This window comes from Triturus cristatus, chromosome 12 (assembly GCF_964204655.1).
Source record: "Triturus cristatus chromosome 12, aTriCri1.1, whole genome shotgun sequence".
In the NCBI taxonomy this organism is placed as follows: Eukaryota; Metazoa; Chordata; class Amphibia; order Caudata; family Salamandridae; genus Triturus; species Triturus cristatus.
This window is the reverse complement of record NC_140595.1, coordinates 8,532,402-8,560,211: the sequence shown is the minus strand read 5'-3', so window position 1 is coordinate 8,560,211 and position 27,810 is coordinate 8,532,402. Positions and strand designations below refer to the sequence as shown.

The window sequence follows — 27,810 nt, the reverse complement described above, 5'->3', positions numbered from 1 at the left end:
TAGTGAGCAATCAAGGCTTACTGCACTCTGTAGCAAGGGTACTGATAGCAATAGTGAGCAATCAAGGCTTACTGCACTCTGTAGCAAGGGTACTGATAGCAATAGTGAGCAATCAAGGCTTACTGCACTCTGTAACAAAGGTACTGATAGCAATAGTGAGCAATCAAGGCTTACTGCACTCTGTAGCAAGGGTACTGATAGCAATAGTGAGCAATCAAGGCTTAATGCACTCTGTAGCAAGGGTACTGATAGCAATAGTGAGCAATCAAGGCTTACTGCACTCTGTAACAAAGGTACTGATAGCAATAGTGAGTAATCAAGGCTTACTGCACTCTGTAGCAATGGTACTGATAGCAATAGTGAGCAATCAAGGCTTACTGCACTCTGTAGCAAGGGTACTGATAGCAATAGTGAGCAATCAAGGCTTACTGCACTCTGTAGCAAGGGTACTGATAGCAATAGTGAGCAATCAAGGCTTACTGCACTCTGTAGCAAGGGTACTGATAGCAATAGTGAGCAATCAAGGCTTAATGCACTCTGTAGCAAGGGTACTGATAGCAATAGTGAGCAATCAAGGCTTAATGCACTCTGTAGCAAGGGTACTGATAGCAATAGTGAGCAATCAAGGCTTACTGCACTCTGTAGCAAGGGTACTGATAGCAATAGTGAGCAATCAAGGCTTACTGCACTCTGTAGCAAGGGTACTGATAGCAATAGTGAGCAAATCAAGGCTTATGGCACTCTGTAACAAAGCTACTGATAGCAATAGTGAGCAATCAAGGCTTACTGCACTCTGTAGCAAGGGTACTGATAGCAATAGTGAGCAATCAAGGCTTACTGCACTCTGTAGCAAGGGTACTGATAGCAATAGTGAGCAATCAAGGCTTACTGCACTCTGTAGCAAGGGTACTGATAGCAATAGTGAGCAATCAAGGCTTACTGCACTCTGTAACAAAGGTACTGATAGCAATAGTGAGCAATCAAGGCTTACTGCACTCTGTAGCAAGGGTACTGATAGCAATAGTGAGCAATCAAGGCTTAATGCACTCTGTAGCAAGGGTACTGATAGCAATAGTGAGCAAATCAAGGCTTATGGCACTCTGTAACAAAGCTACTGATAGCAATAGTGAGCAATCAAGGCTTACTGCACTCTGTAGCAAGGGTACTGATAGCAATAGTGAGCAATCAAGGCTTACTGCACTCTGTAGCAAGGGTACTGATAGCAATAGTGAGCAATCAAGGCTTACTGCACTCTGTAGCAAGGGTACTGATAGCAATAGTGAGCAATCAAGGCTTACTGCACTCTGTAACAAAGGTACTGATAGCAATAGTGAGCAATCAAGGCTTACTGCACTCTGTAGCAAGGGTACTGATAGCAATAGTGAGCAATCCAGGCTTCCTGCACTCTGTAACAAAGGTACTGATAGCAATAGTGAGCAATCAAGGCTTACTGCACTCTGTAGCAAGGGTACTGATAGCAATAGTGAGCAATCAAGACTTAATGCACTCTGTAGCAAGGGTACTGATAGCAATAGTGAGCAATCAAGGCTTACGGCACACTGTAACAAAGGTGCTGATAGCAATAGTGAGCAATCAAGGCTTACTGCACTCTGTAGTAAGGGTACTGATAAAGTGTTAGCAGACAAGATTTACTCGACTGTGTCTGTAAGAAAAGTACTGATGGCACTAGTGAGCAATCGAGGCTTACTGCACTGTGTTTATAACAACAGTACTGATAGCAATTGTAGGAAAGTAGGATCTGCTTGCATGGTTACCCCCACTTTTTGATGGTGTCATTATGTTTTGACTGTAGTTTGCTGGGATCCTGATAACCAGGACCCCAGCCTTTGTGCTCTCTCTCTTAAAATGGCTCTGGAGAGTACTTGGGTACCCCCCAGATTGGCTACTGGTGTACTCATTGTGATGTCCCTCCTTTTGTAGGTTCCTGGCGAACACGTCCTTCCAGGGTGCCACAGGGCAGGTGCACGTGGTGGACACGTCCATGATCCACACCGACCACCGCTACAAGATATGGAGCCTGGTGCACGACTCGCTGGGCGAGCCCACCTGGGTGACGGTGGGAAGCTGGCGACAAGGCAAGATGCAGCTGGAGGAAGGGATCTGGCAGAACCGCATGCAGCGGCGTCACCCTGGTGGTGGCGCTGGCTTCTCACGCACCAAGCTACGGGTGGTGACGCTGGTCGAGCACCCCTTTGTCTTCACCAGGGATGTGGATGCCGATGGCAGCTGTCCTGCCGGCCAGCTGTGCTTGGACCCACACACCAACGAGTCCGCCGTCCTGGACACGCTCTTTGGAGACCTCAGTAGTGGGAATAACTCCGTCCCCAGACACTTAAAAACTTGCTGCTATGGTTATTGCATTGACCTGCTGGAGAAACTCTCTGAGGATCTTCAGTTTGACTTTGACCTCTACATCGTTGGGGACGGCAAGTATGGTGCCTGGAAGAATGGACGGTGGACCGGGTTGGTGGGTGACCTGCTCAGTGGCACTGCCCACATGGCCGTCACCTCCTTCAGCATTAACTCTGCCAGGAGCACCGTCATTGACTTCACCAGCCCCTTCTTCTCCACCAGCCTGGGCATACTGGTGCGAACGAAAGACACGGCGTCGCCGATCGGCGCCTTCATGTGGCCTCTTCACTGGACCATGTGGGTGGGCATCTTTGTGGCACTGCACATAACGGCATTCTTCTTAACCCTCTATGAGTGGAAAAGCCCCTTCGGCATGACCCCGCAAGGTCGAAACAGGGTGACCGTCTTTTCCTACTCTTCAGCACTCAACCTCTGCTATGCCATTCTCTTTGGCAGGACGGTCTCTAGCAAAACACCCAAGTGCTGGACCGGCCGCGTCCTGATGAACCTGTGGGCCATCTTCTGCCTCCTGGTCCTTTCCAGCTACACGGCTAACTTGGCAGCAGTCATGGTGGGAGACAAGACCTTTGAGGAGCTCTCTGGAATCCACGACCCGAAGGTTGGTCGATCATCTCTTCTCCTAGACGGTGAAGTAGGGGTCTGTATTGCAGTAACGCCCAATTACAGGATAAAGGGGACAGATCATTTAATCCCATAATTGTGATGTAACGCAAGAGCCACCCCATCTAACCAAGTAGTTATTAATTTGTAAAGTTTCTATTGGAGTAAGAAAATGGACAGCAGAGAAGTAGTTACCTAAATCGGAGGCAGCGGTAAGATGTGCTCTCTGTCTGTATGTTCTCCGTCAGCTCTGATCTTGCTGTGATGGGAAGCTGTGTTCGCTCTCTGTCGTCTTTGGTCTAGTTATGGTGATGGTAAAGTTTGCTTGCTCTGTTGTCTGTGGTATAGTTATGGTGATGGTAAGGCATGCTTGCTCTGTCGTCTTTAATATAGTTAGGGTTAAGGTAAGACATGCTCGCTCGCTGTCGTCTTTGGTCTAGTTATGGTGATGGTAACACATGCTTGCTCTGTCGTCCTTGGTCTAGTTATGGTGATGGTAAGGCATGTTCGCTCACTGTTGTCTTTGGTCTAGTTATGGTGATGGTAACGCATGCTTGCTCTGTCGTCTTTGGTCTAGTTATGGTGATGGTAAGGCATGCTCGCCCTCTGTCGTCTTTTGTATAGTTATGGTAAAGCATGCTCGCTCTGTTGTCTGTGGTATAGTTATGGTGATGGTAAAGCATGCTCGCTCTGTCGTCTTTCTATAGTTAGGGTGATGGTAAGGCATGCTTGCTCTGTCGTCTTCAATATAGTTAGGGTTAAGGTAAGACATGCTCGCTCGCGGTCGTCTTTGGTCTAGTTATGGTGATGGTAACACATGCTTGCTCCGTCATCTTTAGTCTAGTTAGGGTGATGGTAAGGCATGCTTTTTGTCTTTGGTCTTGTTGTGATGGGAAGGTGTGTTCGCTCTGTCGTCTTTGGTCTAGTTATGGTGAGGCATGTTCGCTCTCTGTCGTCTTTTGTCGTCTTTGGTCTAGTTATGGTAAGGCATGCTTGCTCTCTGTCGTCTTTGGTCTAGTTATGGTGATGGTAAGGCATGCTCACTCTGTCGACCTTGGTCTAGTTAGGGTGATGGTAAGGCATGCTTGCTCTCTGCTCTGTGTCACCTTTGGTATAGTTATAGTGATGGTAAGGCATGCGTATAGTGATGGTAATGCATGCTTGCTCTCTGTCGTCTTTGGTCTAGTTATGGTGATGGTAAGGCATGCTCACTCTCTGCTCTGTGTCGTCTTTGGTATAGCTATGGTGATGGTAAGGGATGCTTGCTCTCTGTCACCTTTGGTATAGTTATAGTGATGGTAAGGCATGCCCACTCTCTGTCGTCTTTGGTATAGTTATGGTGATGGTAAGGCATGCCCACTCTCTGTCGTCTTTGGTCTAGTTAGGGTGATGGTAAGGCATGCTCGCTCTGTTAGCTCTGGTATAGTTAGGGCGATGGTAAGGCATGCTCGTTCTGCCGTCTTTGTTATGGTGATGGCAAAGCATGCTCACTCTTCAGTCGCCTATGGTCTAGTTATGGTGATAAGGGATGCTCACTCTCTCTCATCTTTGGTCTAGTTAGGGTGATGGTAAGGCATGCTCACTCTGTCGTCTTTGGTATAGTTATGGTGATGGTAAGGCATGCTCACTCTGTCACCTTTGGTATGGTTATAGTGATGGTAAGGCATGCTCACTCTGTCACCTTTGGTATGGTTATAGTGATGGTAAGGCATGCTCACTCTGTCACCTTTGGTATGGTTTTAGTGATGGTAAGGCATGCTCGCTCTCTGTCACCTTTAGGATGTTTATAGTGATGGTAAGGCATGCTAGTTGTCTGTCGTCTTTGGTCTAGTTAGGGTGATGGTAAGGCATGCTTGCTCTCTGTTAGCTTTGGAATAGTTAGGGTGATGGAAAGATGTGCTCGCCCCCTGTGTCTTTGGTATAGTTAGGGTGATGGTAAGGCATGCTCGCTCTCTGTTCAGTGTTGGTCTAGTTACGACGATAGTAAGTTGTGCTCGCTTTCTATCCAGGTCATGCTGTGTATGGTTTACAGTAAGAGGTGATCCTTTCCTGCCTTCTGTTTGTTGTGGTCTGGATGGGTAGGCGGCAGTGGTAGTTGCTCACCTTTCAGTTCCCTGTTGGTTTAGATTTTTTTTTGCTGCTTATGTAGATTTTCATATTCTTCCCTCCACTCCGTCTTTCTTTCTTCAGACTTTGTTATGCTGTTATTTTGTTGGTAAGGTTTGCGCTCGGTATTTTCTGTCGGTCTCTATTCTGTTAAGGGAGGCAAGATTTCCTTTTGTCTCCCTAGTATCTCATAGTTGGGTATGATGAAAAGATGCACTTTCTCTCCGCTTCTGTTTCATATGGTCTGGTTATGGTTGTAAGATGTCCTTTCTGAATCTTTAGCCGATATCTTATCCTCGCGGTCCAATTTTAAGGGTAGTTCAAATGGTGATAAGTCCTGGTTATAAGGGTAGGATGCACCTTGTTTTCTGTGACCAGAATATAGAGAATATTTAGAGTTCCCGCTCAGATGTCTGACTAGTTATAGTTGTAATATGTGCTTTTTTCAGTTTGCTCTCTGGATTCTGGTGGCTGTGGTCTGCTACTCATGATAACATTCTCTTTTTCAGTCTGGTTGCCATTGTTTGTCTTGTGACTGTGGTAACATGTTCTCTTCCTAATTCTCTTGGTAGTTTTCTGAGATTGCTCTAAGATGTGTCCCTTCACATTTCATTCTCTCCTGAGCTTTATGTTGTTTGTTGCCTATTATGGTGGTAAGATGTCCACACTCGTTTTTCATTTTTGTTTGCCACTTTAGTCCTACTTGTAATAGTAAGATGGCATTGATGATGCTTCTCTTTCTGATTTTTGTTAGGTGTGCCCTCCTGATGGTGGTAAGATGACCTCTCTGTTCTTCTTTCTGGTTTTGCTGCGTGTCTTCATTGTGGTGATACATTGTTCTCCATTTCTGTAGTTTTAATGCCATATGACTTCTTGTTTGGTTTTGCCTTGGATTGTTTTGTTAGAATATGCTTTCTCTGTGGTTGCTTTCAGTTTTTTGGGTTAACTTTTCCCCCCAGTTGTAAGGTTAGGATGTGCTGTCTCTCACCCTATGGATTTTTTCTACTCGTTTTGGTGATGTTTGTGGGGTATTTCTTTGTAGCTTGGTCACTATTGCTTTGATTTTGTTTTGATGATGTATTCCTGTTCTGTTTTGCTGTAGACTTGTTGTGAAAGTGGGATGTGCCATTTTGCTGGTTGGTTTCTAGTGGTGATGTGTTCTAGTATTGTTTGGCTATTTCCTGGTTGTAGTGGTTGGATATATGCGCTTTCTCTCTTTGGTTTTCAATATGTGTTCATGTTTTGTTTAACAGCACACCTGGTTACAGTGTTAGGATGTGTTCTCTCTGTGGTTGTGCTCTTTTGGTTTTGGTGATCTGTTCCTTTTGTATTTGGTTGAAGCCTGATTGTAGTGGCGGTATGTGTTCTGTCTCTTGTTGTTTTCTTTTGGTGATGTGGTCTGTTTTGCTTTGAGTTGGTAGGATGTGCTCTGTCTCTGGTTTCTTTCTGATGATTTAGGTGACATGTTCCTGTTTTGTTTTGTTGTAGCCTAGTTGTGGTGGTAGGATGCACTCTCTCTCTAGTTGATTTCTGCTGGATCTCTTGATCTTCTTGTTTTGCTTGATTGTAGTCTGGTCTACTTCTGTTGGTTTTGGTGACCTGTTGCAGTTTTGTTTGGTTGTGGTGGTAAGATATGCTCTCTCTCTGTTTGTTCCTTCTAGTGCTGTGTTTCTGCTTAGATTTTGTTGCATCCTGGTTGTGTTTGTTGGGTGTGGTCTTTCTCTATTTGATTTCTGTTGTTTTTGGTAACATGCTATGTTTTGTTTGTACTCTTTTTGTGGTGATATCATGTGTTTCTATTGGTCTTGGTGACAATTTGCAGTTTTACTTGGTTGCCCCCTAGTTGTGATGGTAGGGTGTGTCTTTTCTCTGGTTGCTTTCTTTTGGTTATGTGTTCTGTTTTGCTGTAGCCTGGTCGTGGTGGCCCAAGGTGCCCTTTCTCTGGTTGATTTCTGTTGTTTTTGTGACATGTTCCTATTTTGCTTGGTTGTATCCTGGTTCAGGTGGTAGGGTGTGCACCATCGCTGGTTGCTTTCGGTTAGTTTTGGTAATGTGATCCTATTTTGTTGATTTCTGATCATTTTGGCTGACCTGTTTCAGTTTTATTTGGCTGTTGCCTTGTTTTGATGGTAGGATGTGTGTGCTCTCTCTCTCTGGTTCATTTCTTTTGGTCAGATGATGCTTCTGTGTTTGGGCATTATCTGTTTTTGGTGGTAGGATGCACTCTCTCTGTGTTACTTTCTGTTGGATTATTGTAATGTGTTCCTGTTTTGTTTGGTTGTACTGTGGATGTGATGCTCTCGCTGGGTAATTTCTGTTGGATTTGTAGACCTGTTAAGATTTTGTTTGATTGTAGCCTGGTTGTCGTGGTGCGATGTGCTCTTTCTATGGGTTGTTTCTGTTGGTTTTGGTTGTAGCCTCTTTTAGGTGGTAGGGTGTGCTTTTTCTCTCACTGCTTTCTGTTGGTTTTGGTGATGACTTTGTTCTTGTGATGTATTTATAAAATATTCTATCCACTAAAGCTGCATCACCCATCTCAAGGCTTCCGCTTCGGCACAGTGTGGGAGAGCAGTGCCGAGGAGTACATCAAGAAGAGCTTCCCGGAGATTCACGAGTACATGAGGCGCTACAGTGTCCCGGCCACGTCGGATGGGGTGTCCATGCTCAAGTAAGGGCCTAAGGTGGGCAGGCGAGCGGTTGGAGCACTAGGGGATGCTTCTGGTCAGGGAAGATGGGGATAAAACCTACACCACACTGATCCCTGTTTACACCTGCACGTAACACGACTGACTCTCCCAGCTCACAGAGGTGGAGTGACTGACGTGGAACTGACTTGGCCACGGGCTGCTGAATGGTGAGTGATATCTGATAGAGACTTCTAGCCACAGAATCCTTACTTTTTGGATTCTCCCAGGCTTCAGACTGGATCCAAAAGATTTTTCATGAGCAGTACCCTTGTGCACCAGTAGGTGGAGTCGATCGGCTCCGCGTCCCTCGTCCGTGCCTTAGGTGACGTCGCAGTACCTATATATGTGCCACTCTGGTGCGCTGATGTCAGTTTTATTTCTTTCCACACCAGTCAGCTGTGATCCGGAGTAGAGCTACCGACCCCTATGTCGTTTTTTGACAGGCTTTGATCAACATTTTGTTGACTCTTTTTGAGATTTACCTCCTGGTATGTCAAGAAGGTCTTTGCGCAAGTCTGGTTTTAAGCCCTACGGCGCCTGTCAAAGACCGATGTCGGTGACGGACCCACACCATGTGTGTCTTTGGTGTCTGGAGCGCAACCACAACACCAAGCTGTGTTCAGATTGCTGGACCAAGCTCCGAAGGCTTTGAGGGAGCAGTCCCTGAAGTTGCTAATGGCCCGGCATGCGACTCCATGGAAGTCGAGATCCCTGTCAAGGGGAAAGTCCCAGGGTTGCTCGCTTAGCTCTCCTCATCCCATTTGAAGTCCTCTGGATACTCAGGAAAGAGGAACAAAAAGAAGAGCAAGAAGTCAAAGAGGTCTCCGATTTTCACTCGGCTGACGAGACAAGGGAGCCTCTGCGTTCTAGGCCTTATTTCCCAGAACCTGTACCTGGGCCATCTCTGCGCCTCCCCAAATTTCTGAAGGCCAGAGCGACTCCTGCCCAACTGAAAGACTTCAATGAGGCCATGCGCTTCGTATTTGGGTGGCTCAACCCTGTCGACATGCCTTCGGGCCCTGCGGGGTTGAAAGTGGCCCCATCAGCGGATCCGGCCCTGGCTCCAGTGGGGCCCCAAGGAACCATTTCTGGACCCGGATCAACGCCGGTCGTTTCATCTCACCCTTTCCCAGTGTGGGCCCGAACTCTCAGCACTGCCATCTCCATTGTCATCCATGGCTTCGACACGGAGCCGGATGTGCGCCACACAACACCAACTCCAACAGGAACTTTGCCTCCTAGATTGGAGGCTGAGCCTATTTTCATCGACAAGGGAGTGGTCATGGACCCTTTAGAATACCAGCCCTATGAGGAGGGCAAAGTGTGGACTAGTTTGAGGATCTGCGTGAGGTGGCCTGGATACGTCTCCCAATGCTGGTCTGCTTTCTCCTCCTACCGCGGCTACAGAGGAGGGAGCTTCTTTTGCTGTGGTGGTGTGGAGGGCGGCGGAGTTCCTTGACCTTCAGCTACCCACGGTGGCAGTCAAGACTAATTTCTTGACAGATGTGCTGCAACTGGAAGTCTCCACGTCGGAACCCTTACTCCCATTCAATGGCGCACTCACTGATTTCCAGTTGGGTATCTGGTCCAAACCCAGCACAGGGGCTCCTTTGAATTGGATGATTGCCCGCCGCCATCGCCCTGTACCTGGGACCCAAACTTCCTCAAGCACCTTACTCCTGGAAGCTTGGTGGCCCAAACCTCCACCTACCGAGGTGCTTTCCATACCACTCTCCCAGATAGGGAATCCAAGAGACTGGACTCATTTGGGAAGATGTTTTCTTCTGCCAGCCTGGCATTGCGGTCTGTGAACACTGCATGCCGTTTGGACCGTTATTTTCACACTTTGTAGGATACGGTTGTGCAAGTGCTGCCACAGGTCCCGAAGGAGGCCTGTGCTGTGCACTCCTAAGCTGCCACTGTCTGGAGAGATGTGGCAAAGTTCACTATTCGATGCGAACGTGACCCAACCGACCCAATTGGCAGAGTGGTTTCCACAACGGCGGCCCTTAGGCGCCACGCCTGTTTTTTCAGGTAATGTCCAAGCTTATGGACATGCCCTTAGATGACACCCATCTCTTCGGAGACTAGGCAGATTCGGTGCTCGAGTACTTTAAGGATTCTTGTGCTACGGCCAGGTCCTTAGGCCTCTGCTGCCCGACGTCCACCTCAATCTGCCTTTTGCGGCTACGGTAAGGGCTTCCAGCCATGCCAATTCACACTCGTGCCACCATCTCACGACCGGCTGATGGAGAATCATCTGTCTCTTCTCCGGGAGGATGTCCTTCCTGGCTGTCATGGCCAAGGGAGCCATAGAGACTGTTCTGGTGTCAGAAGTAGGCTGTGGTTGTTATTGCTGCTACTTTCTGGTTCCCCAAAAGAACAAGGGCCTCTGTCCTATTCTCAATCTTCATATTCTCAAAAAGGAGAAATTCAAAATGCTCACGCTAGCTCGGGTCTTGGCTGCCCCGGACTCAGGAGACTGGATGGTAGTGTGGGACATGCAGGACGCCTATTTTCATATTCCCGTCATGCCTGCCCACTGGCGCTATCTATGGTTCAAGATAGGCCACGAGCATTTTCAATTTGCCGTGCTTCTCTTTGACCTTACCAGCGTCTCCCGGGTTTTCAAGGTGATGGCAGTGATTGCAGTTCATCTATGGAGATATGGGGTGTCAGTCTTCTACTATCTTGACGACTTACAGCTGAAGGGGGCTCACCCCAGACTGTCGTATCCCACCTCCTGTCTACTCACTGGGGGTTCACTACCAACGTACCAAAGTCACACCTGACTCCCTTTCAGATGCTCTTTTTCATCCGAGTTGTTCTGTAGACCTTGCAGTTTTGGGCTTATCTTCCTGAGCGTCGAGTCCAGGATATTCAGGCTATGATACCGATGTTTCCGTTACTATCCTGGATTTCGGTGAGAATGACTCTGAGACTGTTGGGCCTCCTGCATCCTGCTGGTGACACAGGCTAGCTGGCATATGGGGGCTCTGCGGTGGGACCTGAAGTTCCAGTGGGCGCAGCATCAGGGGAATCTCTGTGACACGGTCCAGATCTCAGAGGGCACTGCAAATGGTCTGCAGTGGTGGTTGACGAGCCACGATTGGGTTAGGGGCAGACCAATCTCCCTTCCCTAACCAGAGCACACAGTAGTGACAGAGGCATCACCTCTGGGATGGGGTGGCCATCTGGGAGAGGTGGAGATCAGAGGACTCTGGTGTCCAGCAGAATCCGGACTCCTTATCAACTTGTTGGAGCTCCAGGCGACCCGACTGGCATTGAAAGCCTTTCTACCCTCCATCAAGGGAAGGCTAGTGCAGGTGTTTACCAACATCACTGCCATAGGGTACTGCAAGAAGCAGGGCGGGGTCGTGGACCCTCTGTCAAGAGTCTGGTCTCCTGAGCTACTGAACATGGCCATCAATCCTCCGATGAGGCTGCCCCTTCGGGAGTATCTTATGTCACAGCAGCAGGGGAGGGTTCTACACCCGAAACCTGTCCACTCTCCGCCTTCTTGCTTGGATATTGAGCAGCGACAGTCAACAGCTTTCAACTTTCCTCCTGAAGTCGGTAATGCCATTTTGGCAGCCTGGCGTCCCTTCACCAAGACGGTGCATGTCTGTGGTTGGAAAAGAATTATGTCGTGCAGAGAAAGCTTTTGATCCCCTTTCTGAGGTTCTGCTTTTCATTCTTTCGCGTAACCAGCAGGGCTCTGCTCTGGGCACTCTTAAGGGCCGTCTATCTGCCATTTCTGCCATAATCCAGTAGCCTGATCAACCCTCTTTGTTCACTCATCTCTTGCCTCCTTCACCATTCATAATGCCTCAGTGGGACCTTATTTAGTTTTGACTTCTTTGATGTGCGCTCCTTTCGAGACTTTAAATAATTGCCCCCTCGGGCTTCTCACCTTGACAGCAGCCTTCCTTGTGGTGATTGCATCTGCCCGCAGAGTGAGTGAGCTGCAGGCCTCATCTTCTAAGCCACCTTACCTCTGTCTATCCCGACTATCGCAGACCCTCCCCCGGGATGGCATTGCTTGGGTATCTATTCTAAGGTAATGAATCTGCTGTTAGATGTCTCTATCGTATTAATAAGTTACTTACCTTCAGTAATTACTGCCTTGCCTGGTAGAGATTATATCTAGCTGCAGATTCCTTACTGACCCACCCATCCTCCCCGCTTTGCGAACGTATTTACAGGGACAGGGAGGACCCCTTTCAGGGCCCTAATTTTGACACTCCCGTTCTCAGTTTTCTTCATGGCTCTGCACTTCTGGCATGGAAAGTTGTGAAAAGTAACTGACGTCCGCGTACCTGGGTGATGCCTATATAGTTAGCGCTGTGTCAATGACGCCGACAACGGACGCGGAGCTAATTGACGCAAACCTAGTGGCTTGCAGGGGTACTTCTCACACATTCTTACGGATCCAGTCTGACGCCTGAGGGAACTCAAAAGGTAAGGAATCTGCGACTAGATATAGTCTCTTCCAGATAAGGCGTTACAGAAGGTAAGTAACTTGTTATTCAGCATTTAGATGGATGGGTGATGTATGCATGATGATACATGTCTAAACAGGTGGTTTGTTTGTGAATCTATGAAAGGGTGAATAAATGAATAGGGTGGGAGTAAGTGTGTATTTTGACTTGCAGAGTTTTCACATCAGCTAAGGCCCTCTAGAGTAGTTTTGAGGCAGAGTATATATATATATATATATATATATATATATATATATATATATATATATATGTGAGTGTGTGCATATATACACCATAGTTTCCTTTTTTGATGATGTCACAAAATATATTAAGTTGTACGAGGATTCGGCTGTGAATGAATAATTCTATTATTGGTCCCTGTGAAGCCGATCGGAACCATAGTGCATACATATATATATATCTAGAGAGAGAGAAGCTCTTTTATATGGCACAGTCTACAACACCACCGACACTCTAAACCTGCTCACCTCAAATGTCCGCCGACACTCTAAACCCGTTTACCTCAAATGTACGCCCACAGTCTAAACCTGGTCACTTCAAATGTCCGCCCACAGTCTAAACCTGCTCACTTCAAATGTCTGCCGACAGTCTAAACCTGCTTACCTCAAATGTCCGCCGACACTCTAAACCTGTTCGCCTCAAAGGTCTGCCAACACTCTTTTCCTGCTCACCTCAAATGTCTGCCGACACTCTAGACCTGCTTACCTCAAATGTCCGCCAACACTCTAAACCTGGTCGCCTCAAATGTCTGCCGACACTCTAAACCTGCTCACCTCAAATGCCTGCCGACACTCTAGACCTGCTTACCTCAAATGTCCGCCGACACTCTAAACCTGTTCGCCTCAAATGTCTGCCGACACTCTAGACCTGCTTACCTCAAATGTCCGCCAACACTCTAAACCTGGTCGCCTCAAATGTCTGCCGACACTCTAGACCTGCTTACCTCAAATGACCGCCGACACTCTAAAGCTGCTCACCTCAAATGACCACCGACACTCTAAACCTGTTTACCTCAAATGTTCACCGACACTCTAAACCTGCTTACCTCAAATGTCTGCCGACACTCTAAACCTGCTTACCTCAAATGTCCGCCGACACTCTAAGCCTGTTCACCTCAAATGTCTGTTTTTCATTTGTTGTTTTTGAGCTCGGCGTTGATGCCATCAGCTAATCCTGTGCTTTAAGCGTTTGCTTAAAAAATGATTAAAAGCTTTGTCGCCTTTCTAGCTTGGCGTGAATGGCACTCTGCTAATCCTCTGCTTAAAAAGTCTGTTAGAAAACCAGACATTTGATCTGAGCAGATACGGCATGTCAGTGATATTGTAGAGTAATCCATACAAAGGAGCTGCTCTCCACCTAAAATTTAGGAAATACCTAAGGCGCCCTACTATTTTTGCATAATAAATGCAGCGTTCTGCGCCTAAAATGATATTGCTGTATCCTTTACACATTCAACCCTACAACTTCCAATTGAAAACACTCTAAAAAATATTCGTAAATTAAACTGACAATATACACATGAATGTGTGGGGTGGATACATGAGTGAATGTGTTAGGGATGAAAATATGCAGTGAATGTGAGAGTAAATCTATAAGGTGGCTTTGTGGATAAACCTGGAGGGTGGATCTATGGATGGACAGAGGGATATGTGCGGCTACCATGAATGAACATATGGATGAATGTGCAGGGTACATATTTGGCTTAATCTATAAAGCTGATGGTTGGAATGCATTGGTTGAATAAATGGATGAATGCAATGCGTGACTGCCTTAGGTGAATTTATAGTGTGGCTATATGGGTGAACTCATGGGGGGGTGTACATTGGCAAACAAGTAGGTGTGATGTATATGATCAATCCATAGGAGAATGAAGATGTATGCTGGTTCTCTGGAAGTATACACAAAGTGAATATTCACAGGAACATTCAGGATGGATTAATGCTTGCGGTGGATGTACAGATACACATATAGAAAGGATGAATAGGTGAATGTATGCGCCGTGGTGGCCTCTGAAAGGCGTGTGAGGTGTCTGTTCGGATGAACATGTAGGGTGGATGCACATGTCCATGCAGGTGGCCCATCTCTGATAAATGCTGGGGAGGGGGCAGGCATGAACCTATGGGAAGGATGGATAGGTTAGTGTCTGTGCTATAGTGACCTCTGAAAGAATGCATGAGGTGGCTGCACGGGTGTCCCTGTTGGGTGGATGCACGCGGAGGCGGGTAGAGTGATGACAGCTGTGCATCACTCGCATTACGGTTTTCATTTCTTTGCATGACTAGGGACAGAGGGGCTGTGACATGTTTGCAAGCGAGAAAATGAGCCCTTTGTTATGTTTGTTTGTTGAAAGGCAGAGATAATTAGGGTATGGGGAGCTCACACTGTAGGACCCTGGTGCTACTGCACCTGCTGCTTTAATGCAAGCTGTCTCCACGGTGAGGGTTGTGCATGAGGAGGGCTGCTTGGGCGGGGTGGCTGTGCATGGGGTTGGTTGTGCAAGATGAGGGCTGGACTCAACGATGCTTGTGCACAAGGAAGGCTGTGCATGGTGACGCTTGTGCCTTTAGCAGAAGGACTGTGTGTGGTGATGCTTGTTCTCAAGGAGGGCTGTGCACGGCGATCCTTGTGCACGAGGAGGGCTGTGCATGGTGACGCTTGTGCGCGAGGTGGGCTGTGCATGGCGATGCTTGTGCCGTGTGCACGAGGAGGGCTGTGCATGGCGATGCTTGTGCATGAGGAGGACTGTGCGTGAAGATGCTGGTGCACCAGGAAGGCTGTCCATAGTGATGCTGGTGCACTAGGAGGGCTGTGCATGGTGACACTTGTGCCTTTAGCAGAAGGACTGTGTGTGGCGATGCTTGTTCTCAAGGAGGGCTGGGAACGACGATCCTTGTGCACCAGGAGGGCTGTACACCGTGATCCTTGTGCACAAGGAGGACTGTGCATGACAATACTTTTGCACGGGGAGGGTTTTACGCTGAGATGCTTTTGCACCAGGAGAGCTTTGCATGGCGATGTTTGTGCACCGGGAGGGCTGTGCATGGCGATGCTGGTGCTCGAGGAGGACTGTGCGTGGCGATGCTGGGGCACCAGGAGGGCTGTCCATAGTGATGCTGGTGCACCAGGATGGTTGTGCATGGTGACACTTGTGCACCAGGAGGGCTGTACATGATGATGCTGGTGCACCAGGAGGGCTTTGCATGGGGACGCTTGTGCACGAGGAGGCCTGTGCATGGTGATGCTTGTGCCGTTTGCACGAGGAGGGCTGTGCTTGGCAATGCTTGTGCCGTGTGCACGAGGAGGGCTGTGCGTGGCGATGTTTGTGCACCACGAGGGCTGTGCATGGTGACACTTGTGCACGAGGAGGCCTGTGCATGGCGATGCTTGTGCCGTGTGCACGAGGAGGACTGTGCGTGGCGATGTTTGTGCACCACGAGGGCTGTGCATGGTGACACTTGTGCACGAGGAGGACTTTGCACTGCGATACTGGCGCTTCTGGGCAGCCACATAGGTTTGTTACACTCTGTTTCTTTCTGATTTCATTTGGAAGGACGAACCCCCCAACCCTCAATGCCTTCATCATGGACAAGGCCCTGCTGGAATATGAGGTCTCCATTGACTCCGACTGCAAACTGCTCACCGTCGGCAAGCCCTTCGCAATCGAAGGTGAGGGGTACGAGTGCAAGGCCCCTCCTTGAAAGGGGAGTGGGAACAGAAGAGCAAATGAAGAGATGGGGGTGAGAGAGGGTGAGAGAGGGTGTACAGAGTGGGAGATAAAAAGAGATTATGAGAAATTAGGTTTTTGACTGAGGGGAGTGAAAACCCTTCCAAGGCAACAACCGCAATCCCGGTCAGGGTGAACCACAAAAGTCCCTAAACTAACCTGTGTTCAACCGTCTGGTAGCATGGCTCAAAAGCAGTCAGGCTTAACTTGGAGGCAATATGTTAAGCATTTATGCAGCAATAAAGTGAAAACACTCACAAGAAAAACCCCACACCGATTTAGAATAAGAGCGCAGCGTGCAATACACCAATGGAGACCACAACAAATGCAACCAGTAGAACCGGAAATATGCAATTTAAAGGTTTAAGTAAAAATAGCACCATGAAGCAGAAAGCGCTAACTGTGGATGTCTGCTCATGCTAGACGGGGAGAAAGTTGCAAGCTCAGTCTGGCCGTGATGGAATGTGCCCGGATACAGGTACCAGGTTAGTCCCGCTGGAAAAGATACCGTCTCAAGGTCCGGGGCGTAGATTTCAAAACTTCGGGATTTCACAGGAGGAGCTCCCCAGATGCCGGCCAAGTGTTCAGGATCTGAGGAACCTCCTCTTGGGGATCATGAACTCACTACAGCAGAGGCCGGCAGGGCTGGGGCAGGGCCAGCTGCAGCAGGTGAGCTGGGCAGGTGTAGGAGAGGCCTCTGGAGCTTGTTGTGTCCCTGCAGCTCAGAACAGGAGGTCAGCCAACTGACCCTAGGAGTCACTCTGGTAGTCCTGGGTTCAAGGAGACGGTCCTCTCTCTTTCAAGTGGCAGGGCAGGCCTCAGGCAGTAGGGCAGGCCTCTGAAGAACAAGGCAGGCCTCAAGCCGCAGGGCAAGCTGCAGGGCAGGCCTCAGGCCGCAGGACAGGAGTCCTTCCGGAGTCTTCCGCAGGTCCAGGACTGCACTGGTCAGTGGCTCCGAGGGGCCACTATTCATACCTGGCACAAGCTTGGAAGCCAGAGACATTTCTGTGGAGTTTTCCCATGACAGATGGGTCTGGAATTTCCTTCCTGCACAGGTTCCAAGATGTCGGAGGTGCCAAAAGCCTGAGGTCAAGTTGTTTGTGAGAAAGACCACCCTAGTGCTTACTGGTCTAACAGGGATGGACAGAGATAAGTGAGAGATGCGGATAAGAGAAAGTAGATATAGAGGGAGAGACAGACAATGGGGACAGAGACAAGGGAGAAGGGGACGAGAGAGGTGGAAGTAAAAAGAGAGAGGGAGACACAAGCGAGAGGAGAGTGAGGGGGCAGGATGGAACAGTTACCTGTTGAGTTACCCCCTGGCAGGGTCTGCTCTTGGCCAGCCGTGACCTTGAGTTACCCCCTGGCAGGGTCTGCTCTTGGCCCAGCATTGACCTTGAGTTACCCCCTGGCAGGGTCTGCTCTTGGCCCAGCATTGACCTTGAGTTACCCCCTGGCAGGGTCTGCTCTTGGCCAGCCGTGACCTTGAGTTACCCCCTGGCAGGGTCTGCTCTTGGCCCAGCATTGACCTTGAGTTACCCCCTGGCAGGGTCTGCTCTTGGCCAGCCGTGACCTTGAGTTACCCCCGGGCTAGGGTCTGGTCTACGCGCTCCGGTGACCTCTCACCCTACAGCTCACCTTGGGCTCCTTGTAATCACCCGTTGAATTTACCCACCCCCAGGCTCGCTTCGTGACAGGGCCCCCGCCTCCTCTGCAGCCCCATGGACCCCCCAGGCACGTCCACTGAGCAGGATTAGACGGATCAGTGAGCGGGGGCGCCGGATGCATATCAATCAGGGGGTCTCCGAGCGTCCTCCAGGCCACACGTGCAAGGTATGAAGATGAGGCGCGCGCTGCTTCCCCGAACTGAGAGCCTGCGCTCCCTCCTCCGCCACGGAAGGGCCTGCCTATCACTGGCGCAGCAGGTGCAGTGGCGCCGGGGCCCCCAATCCTCCACATTCAGGGGCCTGCCTGTCACTGGTGCAGCAGGTGTAGTGGCACTGGCGCCCGCAATCGTCTGCATCCAGGGTCAACCTACCAGTGGTGCAGCAGGTGCAGTGGCACCGGGGCCCCCAGTCATCCGCATTCAGGGGGCCTGCCTATCAGTGGTGCAGCAGGTGCAGTGACACCGGAATTTAGGTCCTTCTGCTCTAGTTCAGTATCTACATGTGGACAGGAGATATGTCCTGCGTGAGTGCTCCTGACCCTCAGCGTCCTTGCTACATCACTGCCCCACCTTCTGAGGTTCGGCCCCTCCCCTCACCCTCTCTGATCAGGCCCCCCCGCCACGGATACCTTTGCCATATCATTATTTTCGCCCTGTTTCTGCGCCCCGTATATTCGCGTTGGCTCTCTCTGAAGTCGCTTGCAGCGAGGGTTGTGTTTCCAAAGCGTGTAATATTACTTGCAGCCCTCCCTCCACCTTTCCAAAGGCGGGGGCGCCAGCCCTGGCACCCGTCTATCCACCGTGAATTTTAAAGCGCCCCCGGCCGTGTGAACCGCCCCCGGGATGTGCAGCGCTCCGAAGCCCGCGGGGGCAAAGTTCAGTCTATAAAACACTTTTAATGAATTAATATTTAAGTGCCTTGCGAGCCGCCTCCATTATTTATGGGGGCTCGAGCCGAGGCTGCGCTTCCCACGGACGTGACAAGGATTAATGTGCGATGTTTCTGTGCTACAGCGCCCTAAGACGCGCCTCGAAGCCCAGCGCCTCCCGGACTGATGCCGGCTCTAAAGTGCTTCATAACAAGACGAACCCGTGCGCCTCGGATGCCCCCGTGCGCCTCGGATGCCCCCGTGCCCCCCCTTTTGTGGGCATATCACTGAAAATACAAGATTTGAAAAAAATATTATTGTCTACGGGTGCCCATGGAAGACACTTCCTATGGACTGGAATCTAGAGAATGATAAAGTGATTCTGGTATTTTACTGACCCCTGCTGGTAGTTTTCTATCAAGACCGTTAAAAAGAGGCAGTTGAACAGGAAAAGAAAGTCCCTAAGCGGAAGTAGACCAGTCCTAGGGCTGATCGCCAGAGCCCACAAAGTACATACACATATAAGTATATACAAGAGGTCTCGAAAGCTCAACCTAAAAAGGCGGCAGGCTGGTGGGTGAGATGGCCAGGGTGAGGTTGAGATGACCAGGGTGAGGTTGAGATGACCAGGGTGAGGGGTGGAGCGTGAGGGGTGGAGGCTGATATGACCAGGGCTCGGGGTGGAGGCTGATATGACCAGGGCTCGGGGTGGAGGCTGATATGACCAGGGCTCGGGGTGGAGGCTGATATGACCAGGGCTCGGGGTGGAGGCTGATATGACCAGGGCTCGGGGTGGAGGTTGAGGTTAAGGTGACCAGGGTGAGGGGTGGAGGTTGAGGTGACCAGGGTGAGGGGTGGAGGGTGAGGTGACCAGGGTGAGGGGTGGAGGGTGAGGTGACCAGGGTGAGGTCTGGAGGGTGAGGTGACCAGGGTGAGGGGTGGAGGTTGTGTGCTCATAAGAAAAGTGAGTCTCTCTGAAAGAAAATATTTGCCAAGGATCAGACAGTTTGGACAAGCAGGGAGGTGGGTATTGATTCCGGGTATAACATTAAAAGGCGCTGTTTTACCTCATATTCTTGGTAGAAAAACCAACACAGACATAGCAGACCCAACTCTGGGGAGGCAGAGCCAACTATGAAGCCAAGAATACATTTATTTGGGGGGTGTCACACCCCAAAACACCAACTCTGAAACTATGCCTTGCCTCTAGGGCCATTAAGTGGCGCCATGCAACTTCCCCACCGAACGTCCTATCACAGGGATACGTAAGGCATTGAGGGGCGCTCTGACATCACTTCCGGGCATCATTATGGTTCCCTTTTCGCTAGGTGAGAGCCTCACTAGCAACAAACCCAGCAGGCACCGTGGAAGGGCGCTTTCTACCCGGATAGGTTGGTCCTTCGCACGCGCCCCTCCTTCTCAGCCAAAGTCGTTTCTGCATTTAATTTGGATCAGTCTGTTACCCTTCCACCCTTCTTCCCTCCTCCGCATCCGACCAACCAGGACCGACTTCAGGCACTATATTGACCATAGTGACAGGGCAGAGCGACTGGCCAGCTCTTTGTGGGGTGCTGTAGCCAAAAAGGGAAGATGGTGACAATCGCAAAGTTTCACAGTGGGTCAGCCTCTGTGTTCAGACCTGCTGCTCCCTGGCGGAGAGCCCTGTGGCGGGCGCTCATGGTCATCCCACCAGGGCCATGGCTGGTTTCATGGCCTTTTCATTTCTTTCATGCAGAGAGGGCCGCTGTTAGAGGGCTTTAAAACAGACGCAAAGGCTTTTAAACGGGGTGCGCTTATGTACAGGAAGCCATTGCAAAGTCTGCAGCTGCCTGTGATGAGTGCACTGAGTTGCAATCTGAGGAGTCAAGCCGCTGCATTCTGCACTAGTTGTAACTGGGAAACGGTGCATGTCGGCAGATGAAGATACGGAGCATTAGCGTGCTCCATTCGTGCCTGCCGTCCTGCTTGGGGGTAGGATAGTGGGTGTTTGAAAAGATCACGTTTTCTTCAGAAAAATAAGGTGCAGAAAGCCTCGAGCACCACGTGTGCACCGCCAACCTGAAGATCAGATCTGATACCTCCGTTTTGTCATAAATTTGTTTCGGCCACGCCGGTATTTCCACCCAGAATCAGGCGAGTGTGGACGGCATAGCGCAAGCAGGAACCATGAAATGATCCAAAGAGGACAGAGAGGCGAGACACAAGCAGATTGAATAAAGTGTAATGAGGACCTTTGAGAGTCTGCACAAAAAGAGGAGTCACCGATGACGTAAGAGTGGCAGGAGACCACCTGACTGTGTCCATTGAGAAAGTATGGACCTACCCCAATGCTATCAATCGAACTCAGACCTTCTGTAGTCCCCTCACCAGCCTATTGTGACACGCCGCCGGCCTATCGTGACACATCCCAGTCTATTGTGACATGCCGCCGGCCTATCGTGACACATCCCAGTCTATTGTGACATGCCGCCGGCCTATCGTGACACATCCCAGTCTATTGTGACACGCTGCCGGCCTATCGTGACACATCCCAGTCTATTGTGACACGCCGCCGGCCTATCGTGACACATCCCAGTCTATTGTGACACGCCGCCGGCCTATCGTGACACATCCCAGTCTATTGTGACATGCCGCCGGCCTATCGTGACACATCCCAGTCTATTGTGACAATCCGCCGGCCTATCGTGACACATCCCAGTCTATTGTGACACGCCGCCGGCCTATCGTGACACATCCCAGTCTATTGTGACATGCCGCCGGCCTATCGTGACACATCCCAGTCTATTGTGACATGCCGCCGGCCTATTGTGACACATCCCAGTCTATTGTGACATGCCGCCGGCCTATCTTGATACACCACGTCAAAGGCTGAGCAGAGATCACAAAGAAGTGGAGCGTCCCCTCCTCCCTGACCAAGAATAGTCTGTAGTTCGCAGTCCTTTTTACACAGTCACTGGCACTACTTCCATGTAATGATGTGACCAAACCCGTGCTTGAACAAGGAAAACTGGGAGTTGCCCCAAAAAACGTGGACAGCTGTGAATTGACTTCTCTTCCACAGGTTTGGCGCAGGAGTGTAACCAAGAGACAGGGCGATTGTTACCGAGTATGAAGAGAGGCACCCAGGAATGAGAACAACATTCACCAAGTTACAAAGGTCTGGCACCGCCTGTCCTACATCTGAAGAGGATCTTGAGGTAGCTGTGCTGGCCCCTTTGTAACTGGTTAAGTGGATGAAGCTCAGCGGAGAGGGAGGAAGGCGAGGTCAGCGGGACATCACCTGGACCAAAGAACACCAGGATGATACTTTTTAGATGAGCTCAATTGTAGTAATGTAGAAGGTGCCGCTAAGCGGGGTGTGCACAGGGAAGGCATAGCTATGCGGGGTGTGCACAGGGAAGGCACAGCTATGCGGGGTGTGCACAGGGAAGGCACAGCTATGCGGGGTGTGCACAGGGAAGGCACAGCTATGCGGGGTGTGCACAGGGAAGGCATAGCTATGCGGGGTGTGCACACAGAAGGCGTTGCTGTGCTGTCTGCTCCAGTCACGCAACTGTCTAATACACAACATGCCTCAAGACCGAGATGAACATCGAAACAGATTCATCATCCTTAAAAGGTGAAAACCAGGCGATGTAATCTGTATGGGGGCTCTGTGCCTTAGTGGGAGCACCCTGGAAGAAAGCTGACCACATCTGGAGGTTGAAGGGCTTCGACATTAACAAGTGAGTCCTTTATACCCAATACATTTGGGAATGGTGAGCCGGACCTCCCTTTTAGCTAACAGTGAAGCAAATGGTGTAATAGAATCTTATGGTATCAAAGGCCCAAATATTGTATTCTGCTGGGATTTAATGACTTCCATTTAAGAGAAAAAGATAGTTTTTAAACTGTGCTTACAAAGACTAGGACATTACAATAGTTAATATAGTTTTTAGGTCTCGCCTGACCCAGCGCATGCGCTGGTCTGGCGAGACTTATTGAGAGGGCTCCAATAAGTCCTACCAGGCCAGCCTAGAGCTACAGTGCATGTGCACAGGCGCGCGCGCAGCGCTTTACCGCGATTGCTTTCACTTTCGCAGCCACACGGCCGCTTTGCATAGCCAATAGGTCTCGCTTTTGGGACCTTATAAGCGTTTAGTTATGCAACTGTTGCATGGCTAAACACTTATAAGGTCCCAAAGGCGAGACCTATTGGCTATGCCAATGCTTGTTACTATTTGGAGTCCAGCGATCTCCTTCACCCCAGTCAGTCTGTGTTTTCGTCCCCGATGTGAGTACATAGACAGCTCTTTTAGAGGTGACAGAACACATCGAATGCGCTCTAGATGAAGGGGGCGAACCTGTGCGGATGCTGTTAGATCTCTCAGCAGCCTTCGATACGATGCCACACTCTATGCTTCTCCGTCGAGTACAGACCCTTGGGTTGAATGGCTTAGGTTGAGGTGGATGGACTCCGATCTTAATAACAGAGGTCAAGAGGTGTGGGCCCAGCCCCCCGCTTTCATCTGACACTAAGGCTTTGGCAGTCGGGGTGCCACAATGCTCTGCCCAGAGTCCTACACTTTTAGTATCTATGAAACTCCTTTGGCACACCTTGTGGAATCCTTCAGAGCACAGATAATGTTTTACACTGATGACACACAGCTGCTTTTTTCCTGTAATAAAGGCGAAGTCATTTATCCAGATCTCATCCAACCGTGTCTGGCTACAGTTTTTACTTGGATGCTTCAGAATCCGCTGATGTGCAGTGCTGGAAAGACGGAGGTCCTATTCTTTGGCCTGGACTCTCCTTTCGATTGGCCCAATGCTGGCCTGAAAATTCTGCCCCTGTGTTCCCTCAGTCGGAAGTGGTTAGGACCCTAACCCCTAGGATTGACAACCAGCTCTCTTTTCAGCCTCAAGTCTCTGCATTGGCGGAGACCTGCTGTGGGCTTCTCTGCGCATGTCCTTTCTAGCCAGGAAAATAGCGATTCAGGCCATAATTCCTTCTATGCTGGCCTGTGCCAATGCTCTAAACGTGGGCCTGCCAGACTACTTAATGGAAAGGCTGCAAGCTTCGCAAAATATGGCGTCGCGGCTGCTGCTTAATCTTCCTCTGAAAACGAAGGCTTCCCCGTATCTCGAATCCCTCCACAAGCTCCCAGTTAAGAAACAGATTCTGTTCAAGGCGCTTGTCCTGAACCTCAGAGCCTTACATCATGTAGGCCTCCCTATCTTCTAAAAAGAATACATTTTTACTTTCCCACTGGGGACGCCGCTCCTCCAGGCTTGTCCTGGCAGAGGTGCCCAGATCAATCGCTCCAGAGAAGGTGGATGGTCCTTTTCTTTCCTGGGGATTCTGCTTGGAATAAACTTCCTCTTCACCTTCGCCTTGTAGAGTCTCAACAGATTTTTTTAGAAAAAGTTGAAAAAATGGCTTTTTCCTCAGGTCTAATTTGTTGCCTGGGAGTCTAGCGCCGGGACACACTTCGGAGTATTTGCTACACTTTACAAATCACTATTCATCATCATCATAAATCATTGTTAGAGACCAAACGTAGTGACAGATCTAAAAAAAAAAACCCAAAAAGTAGAGTTCTCTCCTTTAAAGAATCAATCCCTGAAGAAGGCTAGGGTCACATTACGACTCCAGGGAGTGCCCGCGAGTGGATGTACGCGCAGAGGCAGCCGGCACGCGCGAGTGGCAACAGCGCGCCGGGGCAAACACATGAAAGTGTTGTCCTGAAGTCAAAAGAGCCGCGCGCACTGGCCACCTGGGAAATAAAATTTGCATGTTACCAGCTCACAAATACATCCCCGGAAGCAAGAACTTTAATGAGCTTTGGAAAGAGCGGGGGCTCCACAGACTGCAGTGAAAGAATATTAAAACACTGCAGAGAAAGGAGGCCCCGAGACTGCCAGATAGAAACCCGCCCCTCCATGCACAGCCCTTTCCACTCAGAGAGAGGGACTCAGATTCATTTAGGAGTCAGTGTATTTGAACCACAGAGATGAGTGACACACTGCGCTAGGGCAGTACGGGTTACAACAAAAAACTGCAGCCTAGAAGCAAAGGAAATTTAAAACTATGTTTAAAGTGGATCACTAGGTGCAACATATGTTAGTCTTAAATTTCATCTACAAATTCACAATTTTTGACAAATGAACCTTCAATTCATCTAGAACGAGGCCTCCCTCTACCGCACAAAGGGCGCCGCCTGCGAGGACTGCTGTAACCTTAAACCTTCTGCAAGGAAAGTAGTTAGAGGCCGAGGTACAGCGGTGTATCAATACCTGGCCATGCACCATAAGCTGCATGAACTTTATTTGTAAAGTTCTCGTCAGTCATCAAATGCTACAGAGTGGAACAAAATTGACTAACAGAATACATTTTGTATCATCGCAAGGAAAGTTGCTCTGGATGAAATAAAAAGTTACTTTCACAAACACCTTTTTTTGTGACCTAAAAAGCCTTCTTCATAGGAGAGGATGCGCGTGAGCCGCGAGGGAGAACGTTGGCGGGCAACCATCAGCTGTCGGTCGCATCAGAGAATGAAACTATTAGAACATTAATTTATACCAATTTCAAAAAGAAACAGCAGTCACAATGGGGGAATAACGGAATGATACCTCGTCAATGAATCCCTTGACTGTTGAGTCACTTCCAACGGGGTAAAGGCGCCTTATAGATGCCTCTGTACGACGAAGGAGGGCGTGCTGGTACTTGTAGATCAATGTAAGATTTTAAATAAGACACTATCACCCCATCTATAGAGGGGAAACAGCATTACATTGGCATAGCAGTGGCAGTGTGTATTTTATGGACCTCATAAGATACCAGTCGCTGCGCCAATAAAATGCCCTTTTCCAAGAGGTCAGAAAGAATGCTGTCTATGATCCAGATAACGCATTTCCCCCCCATTACGCAATAAAAAAAAATCAATATGACCTTTTCTCTGAAGGAAGATTGGAAAATAAAATCACAGCCTTTGGGTGTACCCGTCCGAGAATGTGTAATACTTCTGAGAATATAGTGCTCTTCCGTGCAGACTCTGAAAAAAGCTGGTTGTTTTCCAAAGAATATTTTCTGAGTGCGCAGTCTGTCAGGAGTGCGTCGGAGCTGAGTAACTCAAGCCTATTCCCCCGCTTCACAGATGAGAAAATAACCTGAATCCTTCGTGGCGGCTGCGTTTGTAGCTGCTAAAGATCTGAACCTCTCAGAGGAGCTTTAAACTCTTCCCACTGGAGACCTCGCCTTGTATTGATGTCGGAAAGAGCTCTGCAACGGGTTTCTTTACATTTCAGTTCACACATTCAAGACTCTTCACTTTGTTCTGCATTATCCGATGTCATCATTGGGTACCAGTCCAACAATCGACCTGCAACCCCCCACGCGCCATCGACTACCCTTCACCTTTCCCTATGCCGGCCCTCAGAGTTTTTCACCTTTGGCCGCAGTCTCTCTGAGTGTGGTCAATAGCAGCCCTGCAATGCACGCGGCTGCAGCTTTGATCTCTGCGTTCTCTACACATTTCCAAGCCGAATTAACATCTTGTGGGTTTGTAAATCTTCCCCAGGGTTATGGACAGGCTGATAGATATCTTCATCTAAACCCCCTACATCAGGTGAGCCGCGCACCTAACCTAACTAGCAACACGTGCTCAGTTACATAAACGCTTGTGACTGACATCTGCAAGGATCTAGTTCAAACCATGGTAACTGGAGTACCAGTACACTGGGTAATAGTACCAACTGTTTTTTATAGTGCTTAGAAACATCTGAAGTACGGTATGTAGTGATACGTTAATAACTGTTTATTATTATAGATATTAGCTGCTCACATGCCAAGTATTTTGAGGTAATGGTAGCTGCGGATTCCACAATGTGGGTTGAATTACAGTAAAGATAGACCAGTAGGAAGTACTTGAGTGTGAGCATGCTAGTTAGCAGAATCAGAGCCATTGTTCACCCGTGAAGGGAGACCGGTAATGCACATACATTGCACAAGGTCCAGGTGAATGGGGTGTGTATGGCGCTGAGGATGAGATGTGTGCTCCTGGACACACCAGTAGAGTGGATCATTGTTGGCTTCTCCTGCCAGGAGGAGGATGGAGCTGGTGTCCGCCTGGGCGGGTCTTGGTGTCCACCTGCGTGAGGAGTGTCTGTGGCTGGTTAGGTGACTGAGTTCATCCCTTGGGGTTCACCCATCTACCACTGACTGAAGAAGATGCACGTAGACTCAATCGGCAGGGTGAGCCTGGAGTAGCTGGAGGCCTTAGAAAATGGGGCAACGTCAGTGGCCGTCACATCTTGCGCTTCGGTACTTTGCTCCATTAGGTAAGGGAATGTGTGTGTGTGTGTGTGTATAGCTCTGATGGTCGTGTTTTCTATATAGTGCTTTGCCATTCGGCGGCCACTACCGTGCCCTTCAAGTGGAGCGCCTTCTCCTCAAACTATGCCGATATTAACACTTGTTATTTTCCTCACTTGGTGTTGTGTTTGATAGGTTACGGGATTGGACTCCCCCAGAACTCCCCGCTGACCTCCAACCTGTCCGAGTTTATCAGCCGATACAAGTCCTCTGGCTTTATGGACACGCTGCACGACAAGTGGTACAAGATGGTGCCCTGCGGCAAAAGAGTGTTTGCTGTCACAGAGGTGAGAGACTCATCGGTGGCTCTGTCTGGGTCGATATGTTACTTACGGCATCTGAGCAGTGCGCTGTCTAACTATAGTCTTGTGACGCTGGCAGATGTTTGGGGTGCTGTCCTCGCCTCTGCAGTGTCACCACAGCGGGCCGGAGGCTGAAGGTGTGGGTGGTTTTGGGTGTTTGCTTCCATGCCCTGGAGTGGGGTGTGCATTTTGCTTGCAATGAGGTTGGCCGATGGATTGCTGTAGATTCCCATCGTCACTCCTGTCGGGTGGGTTGGCGTGGACCCCGAAGCATGTGGCTCTGAGTGTGTGATACTGACGTCAGAGGAAGGAGCCAGAGAATTTTCCAGATTGACCACCACTAGGATCTGGTATATGCCCATTTCTCGATGCTTAGTGGCAGTCTGAGCTTGACTCTGCTTATAAGGGAAGTCCATAGCTAGCCTTTATGGCAGCCAGTCGAGTATCTTGATAGTCGACTGAACAGTGTTGGGTGTATTTTAGGGGTTATGTCTGACGTGTTTGTTTGGATGCTGGGGTGCAGCAGGTCTTTGTTTTACGAGAGCCAACTGGACACCCTCCCTGAGATGTCTTGGATGCCGGCAGAGCCATCCAAGGGAGCGGGATC

The 27,810-nt window shown here is 49.4% G+C and overlaps 1 protein-coding gene across 1 annotated transcript in view; it reads left to right on the top strand.

Annotated features, from left to right (window-relative positions):
- The window catches only part of GRIN3B (glutamate ionotropic receptor NMDA type subunit 3B), a 187,229-nt gene that overhangs the window by 46,041 nt on the left and 113,378 nt on the right, over positions 1-27,810 (top strand). Inside the window, exons 3-6 of the mRNA XM_085638494.1 lie at positions 1,942-2,992; positions 7,623-7,768; positions 15,840-15,955; positions 27,037-27,188. Of these exons, the coding sequence (XP_085494620.1) occupies positions 1,942-2,992; positions 7,623-7,768; positions 15,840-15,955; positions 27,037-27,188 (1,465 nt within the window). The remainder of the gene's footprint in view (positions 1-1,941; positions 2,993-7,622; positions 7,769-15,839; positions 15,956-27,036; positions 27,189-27,810) is intronic.